General features: G+C 45.6%; 1 protein-coding gene across 2 annotated transcripts in view; it reads left to right on the top strand.

Moving 5' to 3' along the window:
- Nucleotides 1-655: 655 nt before the first annotated feature.
- The window catches only part of CDT1 (chromatin licensing and DNA replication factor 1), a 41,320-nt gene continuing 23,666 nt past the window's right edge, over nucleotides 656-18,309 (top strand). Inside the window, exons 1-4 of one of the 2 annotated variants that reach the window (XM_033940036.1) lie at nucleotides 656-1,329; nucleotides 4,446-4,598; nucleotides 7,104-7,315; nucleotides 11,207-11,401. In XM_033940036.1, the coding sequence (XP_033795927.1) occupies nucleotides 1,063-1,329; nucleotides 4,446-4,598; nucleotides 7,104-7,315; nucleotides 11,207-11,401 (827 nt within the window). In that variant the 5' untranslated portion in view covers nucleotides 656-1,062. The remainder of the gene's footprint in view (nucleotides 1,330-4,445; nucleotides 4,599-7,103; nucleotides 7,316-11,206; nucleotides 11,402-18,309) is intronic. The other variant, XM_033940038.1, reaches the window with a different exon arrangement.

Below are 18,309 nucleotides of genomic sequence, written 5' to 3'. Positions count from 1 at the left end.
AATGAATGGAAAAAATTGGGGGCGGGGCTAGGATGGGATTGGGGGCGGGACTGACAATTAATGGATGTCCCCTTTTGACGAAAAAAATAAATGGTCAGGTTAACCTTGGACCAGTTTTAAAAGTAATCATTGCGGACAAGATTCCCCCCCCCCTCCAAATAGGCAAAATAATAGCAGCGATGCCAAGTGTCAGGAAGAAAACATTAATTTTATACTGTACTTTTTGAAATAAACCTGTTTCTATGAAAAATTAGGGTTTTGCTTTTTTTGTGGTCCACAAACTTAAACCTTGTTAATTTGTCCCAGGTCAGCCTTTAGAGTTTATTTTTAATTTAATTAATTTTGTTTACACCACATTGTGGGCATGGGGGGTTGGAGAGGTTGTAACCCGCTGTAATGCTGGGAATGTTAAACCGTAGCTCGTTCTGAGCTACAGAAATAACTCAAAACAATTACTAAAACTATTTTTTTATAAGGGGGGTGTTAAGAATGATCGGGTCCGGGTGTACAGACTTTTCTCTATCCCTTCCCCCCCCCCCCCCCCCCCAACAGGCCTTTTAGCAGCTTTGCTCCGTCCAGCCCTCCCTGTTACTCTTACGTCACGCGCCCAGAAAAAAACCGCGCCAAAGTGCCGCCATCTCTAAAGCCAGCCGCGTCCCAAGGCGGGGTTTCTTTTTTAAATTTTATTTTACTTTATTACATTTTATTGAAGAAATGCAATAAATACAAAACAATATAATGCAGTAAAATAATCATTACATTTAAATTTACCATATTAATTTCTAATAAATGTTTATCATTCCTTCAAAGTAAATTTTTTCCAAATTACCTAGTACAGCTCTCAATATATTCCCTCCATTTTCGACCCCCCTTATCCTTATTTATAAACGGTGGTTTTTTTTGTTGTTGTTCAGGAGACGCGCGGAGAAAGAAGACTTGCGATTGGCTGTGGTGCGCGTGCGCCGAGCGCCCCGGCGGCCCATTGGTCGAAGCGCGCTCGCGCCCTTTTTTCTTTCCTCGCCTGCCCCGGAGTCTGGCCGTCTCGTGCCCTTCCTCCAAGCAATGGCTCAGCTGCGCGTGACGGACTTCTTTGCCCGGAGCAAGCGCGCCGTTTCCCCCGGGGCGGGGCGGAAGCCGCCGGCCGGCGACCCGAGCACCCCGCTCCGCTCCGCCCCCAGCCCCGCGCCCAAGGCACCGAGCGGCAGGAAGCGAGCCCGGGCGCCGTCGGAGGCGGACGCCGAGGCGGAGACGCCCCGCCAGAGGGCCAGGGGGCAGCCGCGGGAGGGAGCGGCGCCCTCGGCCAGAAAGAAGCTGCTCTTGCTGCCCCAGGTACACAGCGAGGCCCGGGGGGAAGGGAAGACTTCTGCCTTGAAACCGGTGCAAAATATCAAGGGGGGGGGGGGAGGGAACGAATCCCTCTTTGTTGGTTGAGGATCAAAAATCAACATTTCTTTTCTTGTTTAAATCTTTATTAGTTTTCAAACTTTTGACAGTGCCATACAATTAATTTATACATAAGTACTACAAAGAAGGCACTTTAAATACACAGTTAATGTAATGTAATTTATTTCTTATATACCGCTAATCCGTTAGGTTCTAAGCTGTTTACAGAAAATATACATTAAAATTATAAGTAAGAAAGGTACTTAGAGAAATTCCCTTACTGTTAATACATAAAACAATCATTTCCTCCCCCCCCATTACTAATAGATGAAAACATATTGTGCGAACAGACTGCAGACAATGTACAAGATGCAGGCGTTGTTTATTAGTAAATGCAGTAACATACACAACCTTATAGCCAACCAAGGGACCCGACACGGTCCGTGTTTCGGATAACACGCCTTCCTCAGGGGTCCATAGTGGTTAAGGTATAAAGCAAACTGCATAAAAGATAACAAAGACTTGCTTGACCCCATTTGATCGTGATTGGCGTGTGTTTGTTATCTTTTATGCAGTTTGCTTTATACCTTAACCACCATGGACCCCTGAGGAAGGCGTGTTATCCGAAACACGGACCGTGTCGGGTCCCTTGGTTGGCTATAAGGTTGTATATGTTACTGCATTTACTAATAAACAACGCCTGCATCTTGTACATTGTCGGCAGTCTGTTCGTTGTATTTCTGCTTGCTGTTCTTTACTGCAGACTAAGTTGGATTTTCTTTCTCCCCTTTGTGACATATTATGGAATTACAATATTATAATGAAGTAATTTTAAGAACGGAATCCATTTCCCTCCCCCCACCCTGGATGTGTAAGGAAATCTAATAGAAGGAGAGATGCCACAAATGCAGTCAATGGGGCACCACACCCTATTAAATGTATTACTAAACCCCAAACACTCCACATTCATTCGCTCATACTTATAAGTGATACAAACATTTGCCCACCAAAATGTGTAATCTCAAAAAAAAAAAAAATTGGACTTCTCGGATCTATACGTCAAAGGCTGAATCTGCTCAGGGACAAAGGGCTCCTTTTACGAAGGTGCGCTAGCGTTTTTGGCGCATGCAGGAAATTACGCTTCTAGAACTAACGCCAGCTCAATGCTGGCATTAAGGTCTAGCGCGCGCTATTCCGTGCGTTAAAGCCCTAACGCGGCTTAGTAAAAGGAGCCCATAGAGACAAAAACAAGGGGTATTTAGCCCCAGACTATTGCCTCACCACCCAATCATCGCATATGCTTAGAGCGCCTTCAAACACCTTTGAGTGCTGTATTAGAGAATGACAATAACGTAACGAGGCAAATCGAGTCACATCAGGGTTTGTTCGGAGGGCGCTCAGGAAAATCGACTTCATTCACAGCTCACAAACAAAAACGTATGATTATGATATATGTGAAGGGTGCTCTCAGTGTGAACCATCAGCGATAGGAGTCCAGCTCCGACACTTCACTTCTGGGTCAAGGCGGTAAGCCTCCACCCCCCACACCATCATCGAGCACCCTAAGTGTGCTGAAAATTAAAGAAACCTTTCTCCAAAATAAACCAATAAATCAATCAATCAATAAACCAATGAGTGAATCAAATATACTCAAACAGTAATTCCTGAGCGACCCCCAAACAAACCCTGCCAGCCAGACCCCCCGGAACACTCAACAATCAAAAATCACCATTCAAAAAATGAAAAAAGAAATACTTATCTGGAAAACTTTTCACAAACTAACAAGCAAAAACCGCGCCAGGAGAAAAGGTTCAACCACGCTGATTTTGGGGAGGAGCCCTTCTTCAGGAGCCTGTCCCCCGACGAAAGCAAAAACGAAGAGGTCGGCTGGAGGCTGAGTATATTTGATTCACTCATTGGTTTATTGATTGATTGATTTATTGGTTTATTTTGGAGAAAGGTTTCTTTAATTTTCAGCACACTTAGGGTGCTCGATGATGGTGTGGGGGGTGGAGGCTTACCGCCTTGACCCAGAAGTGAAGTGTCGGAGCTGGACTCCTATCGCTGATGGTTCACACTGAGAGCACCCTTCACATATATCATAATCATACGTTTTTGTTTGTGAGCTGTGAATGAAGTCGATTTTCCTGAGCGCCATCTGAACAAACCCTGATGTGACTCGATTTGCCTCGTTACGTTATTGCTATAGTAGGATTTTTGGCAAAATTTGAGTGTAATTGTTGTATTAGAGAATGACACAGGGGACAAATTTTTCCCCATCCCCGCAGGAACTCAATTTTCCTGCCCTGCCCTGTGAGTTTTGTCACTGTTCCTGTCCTGGCCCCATTCCTGTAAACTCTGCCTTGAACACTTATGATATTAAAAGTGTTTCAGGCTTGTGCAGATGAGGACAGAACTTGCAGGAATGGAACAGGAAAAGAAATTGCGGGGACAGGACGGGAAAATGAGTCCCTGTGGGGAAGGGGAAAAATTTGTCCCCGTGTCATTCTCTATGCTGTATGTCGCAGTCAAATCGTTTTCAAAAAGTATTAGACTGGCAAGACACTTAACTTTGTCAGTGCTGAGAGTCCCATCATGCATCGGCATTCTTCTCTACATTTAGTTAATTAAAACAGAAAATAGCCATACTGGGTTGGACTAGTGGTCCATGTAACCCAGCTCACAAGTGCCTGGCAAAAACCCAAATAGTATCAACATTCCATGATACAGTGCCCATTATATATTTAAAAAAAAGTCTTTCTGTCCTGAACAGCTGAGCAGCAAGAAGTTGCTACTGGGCTTCCTCTGCCACCTCTGCACATGTGTTAACATTGCTTATGCAGTGATATAAAAAAAATATATACATGATGAATCTCACATAGTCTTCAAAGGACATTTTAGACAGGTTGCTGTCTTTTCCTTGGGCTAGGTTGGCATAGGCTTTCCATCTGCCCTTGGAGTAGTAGATCTCACTCTTTGAGTTGGTTTACCCTTGTCGTCTCTGAAAATAAAATTTTAAAAAAATTTTGCTGTCTAGTCAACTTTGCTTTTTTTTCCTCCAGTTTCCTAGTTCTTGTCCAAAAGCAAGTTTCCAACTTCCATCTCCATCATTCTTGGATAAGAACAGCAAGGATCTGGTTAATAGGCGTGCGTCTCTGTCTCCAGGTGTACAACAGGAAGAGGAGGCGAAGGCCCATCTGCCACCCAAAGGACAGGTGAACCTGTGATGTAATTAGTTGAAATGACAAGTTTCCTTAATAGCCTTTAGCCACTTGTTTGAGTGCAGAAGTAGTGCACTCAGATTGTATATAAATATTGCAATATTTTCTGTTGATTGTGTGCTGGGGGAGAGTTGTCAGCTGCCTCCAGACTTGCCTGGCAGGGCTGATCTAGTCCTGATTTCAACCCATTGCATGCAGGGACTTGTAGTTTTGTACTTCCAATTTCCCAACTGCATTCTGTAAGAAATGCAAGTTCCTATTTGCAGCAAGGTACACACAGGTCTTTTATTAGCCCTGCTAGGTTAATGTGGAGTCAGGTAGCTTAGCTGGTACAGTAGGCTGAGATCAAGAAATTTATGGTTCAAATCTTGCTTGTTCCACCAATAATCCTTGTTACCTTGGGCAAATTGCTTCACTCTTTGACATGAGAATGTATTTAGATTATTGTGGTTGTTAGCAAAAATTGCAAACCCAGTCAGTAAAATTGATTAGCTGATGAGTTAGTGGTGGTCTGTTTAATTCAAATCTATTTTATTAAGCAACAGTAAATACAACAGCAATAACAACCATGGTATGCATTTTCATCAAACACCCGCGGAGGACTGGACTCTTATGTCCTCCTCGGACCCACCATACCCCCACCCCCTGACAAAGAAGCCCCTACCCCCCACCCTCCTCTCCCCATCCCCCCACAGATACAGAAAAACTCGTAAGCAGGGAACAGCAGAAACACCTAGAAGCACAGGTTCAGAGGTGAAGTCTATTCAAGACCCGACTACGACTCTCAGGAGTCAAAATGTTCAAGTATGGAGTCCAAGTGTGAACAAAGTCTCTGCTCCGGCGTCGAGAAGAACGAGCCAAACGGGCCTCCCAACCCATGAGTTCATGGAGGCGATTCCTCCAGTACCAGAATGAAGGTGGTTCAGAAGACAGCCAGCAACACAAGATACATTTCTTCCCCAAAATAAAACATTTACTAAGAAATAATTTTTCATAAGAATTGTACATATATAAAAATGAAAAATGGGCAAACAGCATAGACTGCACGGATACTGGCACAGGGGTCCGCAACAAGCCCTGTAAAAAGGAGGCCATCTCCGTCCAGAAGGTCTGAATCCCCTCACAACTCCAAAGACCATGAAAGTAAGAATTTACCTCCACCGAACAGCGGATACATAGCTGAGTATCAATACAACCCATATGGTAAGCCTGACTCTGGGAAGCGTAGGCCCGCAGGACAGTTCGAAAATGACATTCACGTAGCTCAGCACTATGTACCAAGCCCGCAGTTCGAGTCAGGGTTTTTAACAAGAAATTGTCCCCCAAGTCCCTACCCAAGTCCCGCTGCCATGCTTCCAAAATACCAGGGAAAACCCTAGGCGGGCAAAGAGCCAAAATCCGGCCATGCAAAGCAGATATAGAGACCCTAGTATCAGGATCCGCAGCCAAAAAGGTACAAAGCTGGGTCCCAAAATCCCCCTGCAAGGAAGTCCCCTGAAGGGAAGCCACATAGTGACTGAGTTGGCAAAAAGCAAATGGAAGGCCAATCTCAGGGACCCCCCTCCCCAGCAGCTCAGCATAAGGTAATAGAGACCCATCATCCCGCAGAACATGCCGCAACTGTTCCACCCCCCGCGCCCTCCAGAGACCAAACACAGAAGGTCCAACCCCCGGAGGGAAAGCTAAATTCCCCGCCAACGGTAGAAATACACTAGAGTGTAAGTCCTGATTCCACAACCGAAGGATTTGATGCCACACTGAGTGGTGGTCTGTTTAAGGCTTAGTTTTCTGTGCAGGAGTATTGAAACATTTGATTGAAATGGTCCAATTATAGCTTCCTTGTCATGCAAAGTAGTCATTTCTTTAATAAGACATTAACTATTTTTTCTGCGGCCCTCCAAGTACCTGCAAATCCAAAATGTGGATTATCTGAAATTATCAGAAGCAATTGAGGAAAGATTTATAAATTATAACGGTTATAATTTATAAATCTTTCCTTAATTGCTTCTGATAATTTCAGCTATACACAGCTGAAAGTAGTGCAACATGCAAGAAAGTGAAAAACTATCAAAGTATCAACTGCAAGAGACAAGATTTTGGACCAACTATTTTGAGGCCCTTGGTATTATAAAGAATGATTTGTTATGGAAAACTTGTGCCTTAAGCGTCCGGCAGTCGCATCCACAACCACCTTCAGCTCTCACCTCCTCCAGCACCGGACACACGCACAAGTTGCACTTCCTCCAGTGGTTACCTTACATTCTGGAACATTGCCCGCTTCACTGCTGTAACCTCACGCAAGCGCTTTTCCTGCATCTGTACGCGATTGTCCTCTCCACCTCACAATCACATACAGCTTATAGGCTACACTGGTGGCTAATGATCTATGCTGCATGAAATGTTCTTGCACCATGAGTGGTGTCTCTATCTACTGCTGGGTAAAATGTGTACCAGGACGTGTTCAAAGCTGCTGTAACTTATTCTTGTATCCCCTCAAAGGAGAGCCTTGCAGAACTGAAGTTGCGTCTCCAAAAAATCCACCTGTTACCTCAGAAAACTAAGCAGCCATCAGTAGCTGTGAGAAACACTGCTGCAGAGCTTAAGGTTTGCCTAAAGCGAGCACAGGAGCTTGAAATAAAAATCCGTGAGAAGAAAGCGAAGGAGAAACAGAGGTCTGATGCTACAAATGGGCCGCAGAGAGCGGAGGAGAGGTGAGTGTGCTCAGGAATGTCACTTTTTAAGGAGAAATGGATGAGAGATGTTGAGATTGGTGGTGTAGTGCAGTGGTCTCAAACTTGCGGCCCAGAGACCCTCGGTATGTTTATCATAATCACAAAAGTAAAATAAAACAGTTTCTTGATCATATGTCTCTTTTTATCTATAAATTACAATATTATGATTAAGACTTAGCCAAAAGGAAAGATTTATAACCTAGAGTTTTACCTCATGCAAAATTGTCATCCTATATAATAAAAGGCTAACTCGCGCATGCGCACTCCTATTTGCGTGTTCCGTGCGCTGTAGGTCTGTGGTCGCAGGAGTGAGCATGCGCGAGTCCCCAGCCTTCTTCCCAGAACCTACCTTGGCCGCCAGCAGCGGCGGCTCCTCTCACAAGCCCCCAGCGCTGCTTTCAGCTCCTGCTGCATAGGGACCACATCGAGCCATCCGACATTACCATAAAATCTTCAGGCGCGAGCAGTGGCTTGCCGCACATGCCCCAACGCCAAGCGCTCTTTTAAAATCTTCAAGCGCGAGTGGCGGCTTGCCGCACGCACCCTGACCTCCAAACCCCCCTACTGGCATCTATTTTTCCTCCTACTCCTTCTCGCCTGCTCAGCGTTTAACTGAAAAGCGCTGCGCTGTGCTGCCACTGGCCTCACAATCTTCTCTCCACTGCGGCCTGTCCTCTCACAACTTCCTGTTTCCGCTAGGGTTGGCCGCAGTGTAGAGAAGACACCGAGGCCAGCAACAGCGCGGTGCAGCACTTTTCTGTGAGGCAAGTAGATTTCTGTGGGTCATATGCACAGGGGGAGCAGGAAAGGAATGCTGCTGGACGGGGGGAGGGAAAAGGAAGGGAACAGGGGGAGCAGGCAAGGGGTGGGTGCACAGGGAAGGGGGAATGCTGCTGCTGCACAGGGAAGTGGGGGGGAATGCTGCTGCTACACAGGGAAAAGGGGAATGCTGCTGTACAGGGAAGGGGGAATGCTGTTGCTGCTACACAGAGAAGGGGGGAATGCTGCTGTTGTTGCACAGGGAAGTGGGGGAGGGGGGAAAGGGGGCCAGGGAGCAATCTTGGTTTGCTTTGGGGGAGACAAAAGGGGGCCAGGGAGCAATCTTGGTTTGCTTTGGGGGAGACAAAAGGGGGCCATGGAGAGAGACAGAAAGATAGGCAGGCAGCGCACGAGAATGAAAAACAGACACACAGAAAGACAGCAGGCAGGAAGAGAGACAGAAAGAAAGAAACACAGACACAAAGGGGGCCAGGGAGAGAGACAGACAGAAAGAAAGACAGACAGTGGGAGGGAGAGAGATGAAGAAAGAGACAGGGGCAGGGAGAGACACAGAAAGACAGATAGACATATTCTAGCACCCGTTAATGTAACGGGCTTAATGACTAGTTTCTTTAATAAGACATTAACTATTTTTTTCTGAGGCCCTCCAAGTATCTACAAATCCAAAATGTGACCCTGCAAAGAGTTTGAGTTTGAGACCACTGGTGTAGTGTTATACCTGTGTTCTGCCCACACTGGTATAGGCCAGTTATAATGAATAGCAAATCAAATGCAAAGCATTGATATGGAAGGGAAAGAGACTTTGAAAGAAGCTTGCCTTAGAGAAAAAAAAACCACTTCAATAATTGGAACCTAAGAACAGTACTGGACAGAGCTTTGGATTCTTGTCCAGAAATAGCTAAGAAGAAGAAGAAAAACACCCAACAAATTTTTAGATTGAATCAGGTTGGGCAGACTGGATGGACCATTCGTGTCTTTATCTGCCGTCATCTACTATGTTACTCTATTACCGTATTTTTCACTTCATAAGACACTTTTTCCACCCAAAACTGGGTGGAAATTTCAGTGCATCTTATGAAGCAAAGGTAACTTTTTTTTTTTTTTTTTTTAAAACACCCCCCACCCACTCGGTATACATTTTTTAAATGACCCAGTCATTGGGGGTACGCAGGCTGACTGCTGCCTGCTGCTACTCCCTGCCGCCACTGCAGCTCCTGCTCCCTGATCACCGCCGCTGCTCCCTGCTGGCTGCCGCAACTCAAAGAAGGGAAGGGCCAACGTGCAGCGCTTGCACGTCGCTGACCCATAAGCCTTCTCCCGATGTCGGAACTGACGTCAGTTCTTTTGTCGGGTGAAGGCTTGTGGGTCGGCAACATGCAATTGCTGCACGCTGGCCCTTCCCTTCTTTGAGTTGCGGCAGCCAGCAGGGAGCAGCCTGAGTGAAGAAAGGAAGGAGACTCATGAAATCACCAGACAACAAAAGTAGGAAAAATTATTTTATTTTCAATTTATTGATCAAAATGTGTCAGTTTTGATCATTTATATCTGCTGTGTGTATATGAAAAATGAAATGAACAGCCTGGCAGGGAAGGGGAGACAGAGTACAGAGCCTGGTGTATATTACTACACAATTTAGTTGAGAATATTTTCTGGGTCAGCTACAAGCAGCGTGTAGAAAGGAGCCGCTACCTGCGGCTTTGTGAGGAAATGAGCGCAGCTGGAAGGAAGGCAACAGTAGCCCACTTGGACGGCTGAGACAGTTACATCAAGGGAGCCCCGCAAGAGGTGCTTCCATCCCCACAGGATTTCCGTCGGCCCCATTCCCATGCATCTCTCTACTTCAGTGCAGGGACCATTATATGTTAAATATACAGCGCTGCGTACGCCTTTCAACACTATAGAAATGATTAGTAGTAGTAGAGGCAACATGGATTCGGCCAAGGGAAATCTTGCCTCGCCAGTTTGCTATATTTTTTTTGAAGATGTGAATAAATATGGCTGAGGTGAGCCGTTGACGTAGTGTGTCTAGATTTTCAGAAGGCTCCTCATGAGACTGAAAAAATTAAAAAGCCATGGGATAGGAGGCAGTGTTGGATTGGGACCTAGTTAAAAGGTTAGAAAATGGAGGGGCGGATGGGGGGGGGGGAAGGTGGGACCTGAGGGATAGCAGACGGGGATTTGCAGGTATTTCCTTGTTGCACTGTTTGCTCGCTAGTTGTTGCTGCTCCATCCTGCTGGGTTGTGCAGACGTGGAATGGGGGTCAGAGGAACCTTTGTTTGTATAACCATTTTGATTGACACAGGTTGCTTTGTTAAGCTGTTCTTGTGGATTTGTACGTGTCATCAATAAAAACCGTTTAAACAAACAATATCTGCTGCTGTTGTAAATGTTTTGTAGTTTTGCGCTAACAAAAATATTTAAAGTTTAAAAAAAAAAAAAAAAAAAAAGGTTATAAAATGGATTATGGTTAAATGACCAGTTCTTTCAGTGGGGGAAGGGTAAGTGGTAGAGTGTCACTAGGATCTGTACTGGGACCTCTTGACCCTTCCCTGGCTCCACAGTTCTACTTCCTCTTGGTATATAATTTTTTTTCCAAAGTTTTTATTCAAAACAATGAAAAATATAAGCAAATAGCCATCCATAAGCATTCACATATAACACAAATTAACAGAATCTACAATGTTTTTGTTTATAAAACAGCATATAACCAGTCTCATTCCCCCCTTATCAAAATATTATCCTTTTTTTCTATAAATTAAGCCTTAGTGTTGAGGTATTGATCTTTGTAAGGATTGATGGACGATGAGGCCATGTATAGCTTACCAGTAGAGGTGGTAGCCAGCAGTTTGAACATGTTTGGAACAGTTGTAGGGCAGAAATAAGGTGAAGATGTGGATGGAAACTGGTATTGAGGATTTACATGTGCTATAACCAATGTGGAGGAGAAGCAGGGATGAGAAACCCGGATTGAATGGATCAATAGGTATTGTCTGTCATTTTGTTAGGGTCTAGTGTGCTGAATTTTGGTGTTCAGAGAAGTTAGGTGGTACTGGTATAACTAAAGTCTCTTTCCGTGTGTGTGCTGTTAGGGAGAAAGCACCTGCATACCAGCGCTACCACACCCTTTCCCAGGACGCTGCTCCGGGATTGACTCTGCCATATAAGTATAAAGTGCTGGCAGAGATGTTCCGCAGTATGGATACCATAGTGGGGATGCTTTTCAACCGTTCTGAAACTGTGACCTTCACCAAAGTCAAGCAGGGAATCCAAGACCTCATGCGGAAGTGAGTATTCAATATTTGCATGTCTCGCATGCTCCTTAAGACGATGGAAAAAGCTCTATGCACAGACTCATTCAACTCTTACTACCGGCCCCCCCCCCTCACATCTCTCGCCTCCTCCTTTTGGGTCTCCGTATCTACCATGTTTCCTCGAAAATAAGACGGTGTCTTATATTAATTTTGGGTCTCAAACACACAACTAGGGATGTCTTATTTTTTATTTCATGTACAACAATCCTCTCCCTTTCTCTCCTCCACCCCAGTTCTTCCTCTTTCCTTTCTTTCCCCCATGTGCAATATCTTTCCTCCTCTCTCACCTATCCCCTTGTGCAGCAGAACCTCGCTGACCCTCCCACCGTGAGACCGACATACTTCCGCTCCGAGGCCTCCAAAAACAGCAGCGGCGGTAGCGCTCTGAACGGGTTGCTTTGCAGCCATCATCAGTGACGCAGCAGAGGGAAGGCCGCGAAGAAGCCCAAAGAGCGCTGTCACCACTGCTCTTTCTGGAAGCCTTGGAGTAGAGGTATGTCGGTCTCACGGTGGGAGGGTCGGCGAGGTTCTGCTGTACAAGCGGTAGGTGAGAGAGGAGGAAAGATATTGCATATGGGGGGAAGAAAGGAAAAAGGAAGAACTGGGGTGGAGGAGAGATGATTATTGTACATGAAAAAAAAATAAGTCATCCCCGAAAATAAGCCCTAGTTGTGTATTGAGACCCAAAATTAATATGACACTGTCTTATTTTCGAGGAAACATGGATGGGGAGCTGCTGAATTGACAAGTCCAATTTTATGGAAAAAAAAATAAAAATCGGGCAGCACTAGTGTAAGGGATGGAGTTGGGGACGTTCAGGAGAGGTTTTGGGGGTTGATCTTAACTAGGACTTATTTTCGGGGTAGGGCTTATTTTCGGGGTAACACGGTATATCTGTACTGACATTTGAAAACTGTTCATCTACTTGAGTTCTTCTCTTATTAACTTACCATAATTGTATTTGATTCCTGACCTTGTCTTGATCCTATGTTGTTTGTACTTGTATCCTCCCCTCTCATGTACGGTCTTCTACGTAATTTCTGTTAACCACATTGAACTTCACAGTGTATTGAGGTATGCATATCAAATTGTATGTTATGTTCACTGAGATTTTTGTTTTTAGACAACACTATTAACTAGTCAGATCATGATAAAAGCATTCATAAGTGTATCAACACAAAAAACAAACAAAACCAAAAACATGCATATGTCAAACTACACTTCTCCCTCCGTATTCGCTGTGATAAGGGATTAATAGACCCGCGAATACAGAAAAACAGCGTATAACTTTCATATGTTCGCTGTTTTCTATTAAAAACCATCGTGAATATGGTGAAACCGTGAATAACATGGTGGGAGACCTGGCCTGTTCCTGAAGGAGAGGTAAAACATGGTAAAGAAAGTGCTGGGAATCAGTGATTTTCTCTGGAAATGCTTGGAATCAGCGATACCTCTATGCAAGCTGACATAATTTGGTGGGAGGAACCAGCAAGCTAAAAACCACGAATAATAGAAACCGCGAATATAGAGGAAGAAGTGTACTATCTAAACTAAACTAAAACTTAACCTTATATACCGGGTCTTCAATCAAAGGAAGCTCAACACGGTTAACAATAAATTTTAAAAAATAAAGTAAACTGAAATAGAAGAATTAGTTTACAAAATGTTTAGCCAATGGAAGAGTTGGAAGGAACTGGGACACCTCAAAATTAGGGGAAGTTCATTCCATAGTTGAGGAAATTTAAACACCAGAGAGCTGCTAAAACTCTTAATTCCTTGAATTCCTTTCCTAGAAGGAAGAGAAAGTTTAAATCGATGAATGCCTCTCGCATAGGAAAATCTATAAACATTCCATAGCAGAGGAACAAGAGGAGCAAAAATACCATGTAAAATCTTAAAAACAATATATAAACACTTAAACTATCCTTATCCTTCATAACATTTTATAGGAAAAAGTATTCAGTTGATTTCTAAACCATAATAAATCAGGAATAAGTCTCATGATCTCGGGCAACTTGTTCCGTAAAAAGTCCAATAATTGAAAAAACGCGTCTTTTAGTAACTACAATGAAAATTATTGGACAATAACCTCTGGAAGCTTCACCATAGGGTCTTGCATCTATTTTAGCATTGGCTGCAGAACTTACAAATAAATCCATCTCCTAGGTCATCTCTCTGGACACTCCCCTCCCAGCTCAGTTTGTTTCCGCAGCCTAGCTGCTGACTTAGTTTCTTCTGCTCGTGAAATTTTTTTCCCTCAATTTCTAGTCTTATTTTGTTCCGTGCTGCAGGTATTGCCCAAGTGCTGCGGATTCACTCTGTGAGAGTGATCCTTCGGCGGGAGATTGCAGACTTTTATTTAAAAATTGTCTGCTTTTGGGGGTGCCCTGTTAGCAGAACCTGCAGTAAGCCCCTCAGACAGCTTGCAGATCAGATCGGGTCTCCAGATCGGGAGCCATCTCTCCCTGGGTTTGTCCGCTAAGGGGTAGAACGCAGGCTGCTGCGGTTCCGTGGAGGTAAGCTGGGATCGGAACCGGACCGCATAGCTTCCCTAAATCCCCTGAGAGGTCCTGGTGGTCATGATCTGAGGTCACAGAGAAGGTGAGGCTGTCAGAAGACCTGAAAATCCAGTTTTATCAGCTCCTGAGGTATTGATTTCCTGTGCTTGCCTGTGTATAGCTGGCTGCCATTTAAATACATTGCAGCACATATCTCAGGTGACTGTGTATCTCTGAGTTTGGCGATTTTAGGGGGTGCTAAAATGGGGGTTTTAGGTGGTTTCCCTCCATGCCTTGGTTCCCCACCTGTAAAATCCTAAAATTGCTGTTTTTCCTGGTTCTCTGTGATTTTCCAGATCGTTTTAAGGCAAAATTGGCACCCTTGGTGGCCATCTTGGATTTTTATTAAAGTTTTCAAAAGTGTATTTTTTTGACTTAGAAATTTTGTTTTTGCTCCAAACTTCACATATGGCCTCAGGACAGGATAGCATGGATTCATGCCTTAAATGCGGCAGATGGCTGGTGGATTCGCAGCCGTGTATCATGTGCTCCGGCCCGTGTGGTGTGTGAACTGTGCGTGGATCCCGTACTACACTCCTCTGTAGAGGCCCTACCTTCCTCCGATTCCACCGGAGATGCGATCGCTGCGTCCGGGACGCCTAAATTGGGTATGGAGGGCGATGCCGCTAAACGCAAGTGCAGTTCTTGGGAAAAGCCTCAAATCTTCAAAGCATTCCAAATCTTGATTCCCGCAAAGCAGCTCTTGCCGCCGGGGACTATTTTCCTCTGGAATTTGTGGATATGATGCATCAGGCTTTTATGAGAAAAATGGCTATGCCTGTCTCTCCCACTCAGACTCTAGTGCAGCAGTCTGTTTCGCCTTTGGAATCCAGCATGTCAATTTGTTCCTTTGCTGGGGCACCAGAAAGCCGGCGGCAGGTGCCTGACATTGCTTCTATTTCTGCACTTTTACTGTTGCATGTTTCCTTGGCAGCCTTTGCGGACGTGGAAAACTTAGCGGATCTGAGGGATACCCAGAACTGTGGATTCTGGGACCCGGGGGATAAACCAGGCAGTGTGCAGGCTTTTCAAGTCTAGCCACTTAACCGACCTTATTTCAGTTGCTGTGGACACTGAAACTTGATTCAGACCAAGCAGTTCAGGCAGACTGTTCAGTTATGAGCTCTAAGCTTCCGCTATCCGCTCATTTCCGGACAATACAGATTGGAAGTCTGGGAGTCTCCAGGGGATCCCCTGAAGTGTGCTAGGGCCATAGCAAAGTTATTTCCCATGGCGTCAGAGTTCACTAAGTGCTTAGTCCCGCCGAAGGTGGAATCGGCTGTGGCTCTTTACCCTCAGATGGAGGGGTTGTCCTGAAGGATGTTAAGGAGAGAAGAATGGATTTTATTCTCAAGCGTCTTTTTTTTTTTTATTTTTTATTCCACTGTGGCGGCCACTTCCTTTGTGGCCCGGGCATGTCACACCAAGCTCCACCAGGATCCCGAGGAGGTTGTCCTTCGTGACCTCAACTTCCTGGTTTCTGGGGTGAATTATTTGGCAGACTCACTGACATCTTGAAAGTTTATGCTAAGCTGGGAGCTTATTCTGTGTCCGCCCGGTGAATGCTATGGATTCGCCAGTGGTCGGATGATTCTTCTTCTAAGGCTACACTGAGCAGGTTACCTTTTAAAGGTTTGCTCTTGTTTGGCCAGGGTCTAGATGACCTTATGGCCAGTGTTCAGGACTGAAAGCCTAAGGTGCTCCCTGGCTCTAAGCCTCTTCCGACCAGAGGTACAGGACGGCTGAATTTTCATCCCTATCGGTGCACTTCGCAATATTCTGGCCCCCCGGCGACGAGACAGTGTTACGGAGCTTCCTCCAGACCTCGCTTTGGAGGTGCAGTGCGCCAACAGTCTTCTAACGCCCATCCTCCTGTCCCTTCGAAGAGAAAATTATGATGTCAGGTCTCTGGTGGCCCCCCCCTCCTCCCCATCATCGGAGAGCGACTTTTCAGCCATTCCTTTTGGAATGGCAGTAGATAACTTTAGACTGGGTTTTCGAGGTGCTCAGGGAGGACCTTTGACCGCAGTTTTTCAACTTCCGCTGGACTTCTTCCTGTCTTCTCCGGTCGAAAATCCAGACAGAGCCAGCAAGATGCAAGCCACGGTGCGCAGGTTGCTGGATCTGGCGGCCATAGAGCCCATTCCAAGTGGAGACTTGAGTTCCGGGAGATACTCAATATACTTCATCGTGCCAAAGAAAGACTCTGAAGATTGCAAACTAATTCTGGACCTGAAGGCAGTGAACGCCTTCCTGTGGGTTCTGCATTTCCAGATGGAAGCGGTGGCTCTGTTTTGGCGGCAGTGGCGCCTGGGGAGTTTTTGGCTTCCTTGGATCTCACGGAAGCGTACCTCCACATCCCGATCTTTCCAGACCACAGGAGGTTCCTGAGATTCCACGTCCTGCTGAGCCTGGAGGCTCGGATGTTCTTTGCCTGGGTGGAGAGGCATCCGATAGCCTTGTCCGCGGCTCATGTGAGCGGAGTAGATAACGTGCAAGCAAACTTCCTAAGTCGTCAAATTCTGGTCCCTGTCTAGGCTAGCGTTCGAGGCCATAGTAAGTCGATGGGATCGTCCCTTCTTCATTCCGATGACTTCCTCGGGGAGGCGGACAGATTCTTCAGCTGCCGATGGGAGGTTGGCAGCGAAGGGCTTGACACTCTGGTTCAGCCTTGGCCTAAAGGGGAACTTCCCCCCATGGCCTATGATAGGGCATGTTCTGCGCAGGGTGGCCTCTCATGAGGGTCTGGTGATCCTAGTGGCCCTGAATTGGCCCAGAAGACCTTGGTATGCAGGCTTGGTGCAGCTGCGCTCAGAGAGGGATCTGCATCTTCTTTGCCATCGGAGGTTGCTCACACACTTCAAGATTCGGCCCTCTTTGGTCTTACGGCCTGGCACTTGAACGCGTGGCCTTGAAGGTTAGGGGCTACTCTTCTGTTGTTATCACTACGCTCCTTCAAAGCAAGAGGAAATTAACTGTGTTGGCCTACGCGAAAGCCTGGAGGTGCTTTCAGACTTGGTGTGCGGGGGTTCAAGTGGACCCTTTGGCCCTGGCAGTGTCGCATGTTCTGGACTTCTTGCAGGTTGGCCTCAGGAAGGGTCTGGCGGTTTCTTCTCTCTGTGTCCAGATTGCGGGACTGTCGTGTTCTCTCTGGGGTTCTCTGGTATCTCACCTGGACATACGCGGGTAAGAGAAACCCGCGTAGAACTTATGTACTAAATGGTGAGACCTTGGTTAGGACTACGGCGGAACGCAACCTAGGGGTGATCATTAGTGAGGACATGAAGGTTGCCAATCAAGTGGAGAAGGCTTCCTCCAGGGCAAGACAAATGATAATAATAATAACTTTATTCTTATATACCGCCAACAATCTTGCGACTTCTAGGCGGTTAACAATAAAGGGAAACTGTAAATACAAAAAATAGAAGCTGTACATACAACGAATTAAGGAGTATTGCTGTGTACATCTGATAGTATCAACATTAATAGTAGTAACGACAGTTTGTGGGCTGCAAGGCCAAGAAGTGCCATGCTGCTTACAGAGAAGTAGAAATATTCCATGAATTGAATGGAGTGATCGTAGTTGGTGATTAGGGGTTAGGGTTAGCAGTTTATAAGATCAGGTTTGTGATGGTGTTACAAGGGTTGATGTCCTGGTTCGTTATCTAGGTATTTTAAGAACAGGTAGGTTTTTAGGTGTTTCCTAAATTCTCCATAGTTGTTTGTGTGTGCAATTAGTTTTTCTAATTCTTTACCCCATGTGGCTGCTTGGTACGATAGCAGTTGTTGATGGTATTTCTTATATTTGCACCCTCTGGCCGGAGGGGAGACAAATTTCAGGTGTGTTTTTCTTTCATGTCTGTTGGTTGGGAATGAGAAGAGGTCTGTAATGTATTTGGGGGCTAGTCCATTTAATACCTTGAAGCAGAGACATCCTAGCTTGAACTTCGTGCGTGCCCCCATCGGCAGCCAGTGTAGGAGTTTGTAGGAAGGGGTTATGTGGTCGGACTTCTTCAGCCCGAAAATCATCCTGACTGCTGTATTTTGATGGGGTGTATCCCAGAGGTTTCGTCAGCAGGAGACCTGAAGTTATGATGCCGTTGTACAGAGCCATGGTGAGGCCTCACTTGGAGTACTGTGTTCAGTTTTGGAGACCACACTACCGAAAGGACGTGCTGAGGATCGAGTCGGTTCAGCGAACGGCCACCAGGATGGTCTTGGGGCTCAAGGATCTCACGTATGAAGAAAGATTAAAAAAATTGCGGCTGTACTCACTTGAGGAAAGAAGAGAACAGGGAGATATGATTGAAACATATAAGTACA

This window comes from Geotrypetes seraphini, chromosome 4, assembly GCF_902459505.1.
Source record: "Geotrypetes seraphini chromosome 4, aGeoSer1.1, whole genome shotgun sequence".
NCBI lineage: Eukaryota > Metazoa > Chordata > Amphibia > Gymnophiona > Dermophiidae > Geotrypetes > Geotrypetes seraphini.
This window is presented reverse-complemented; position numbering and strand designations above follow the sequence as displayed.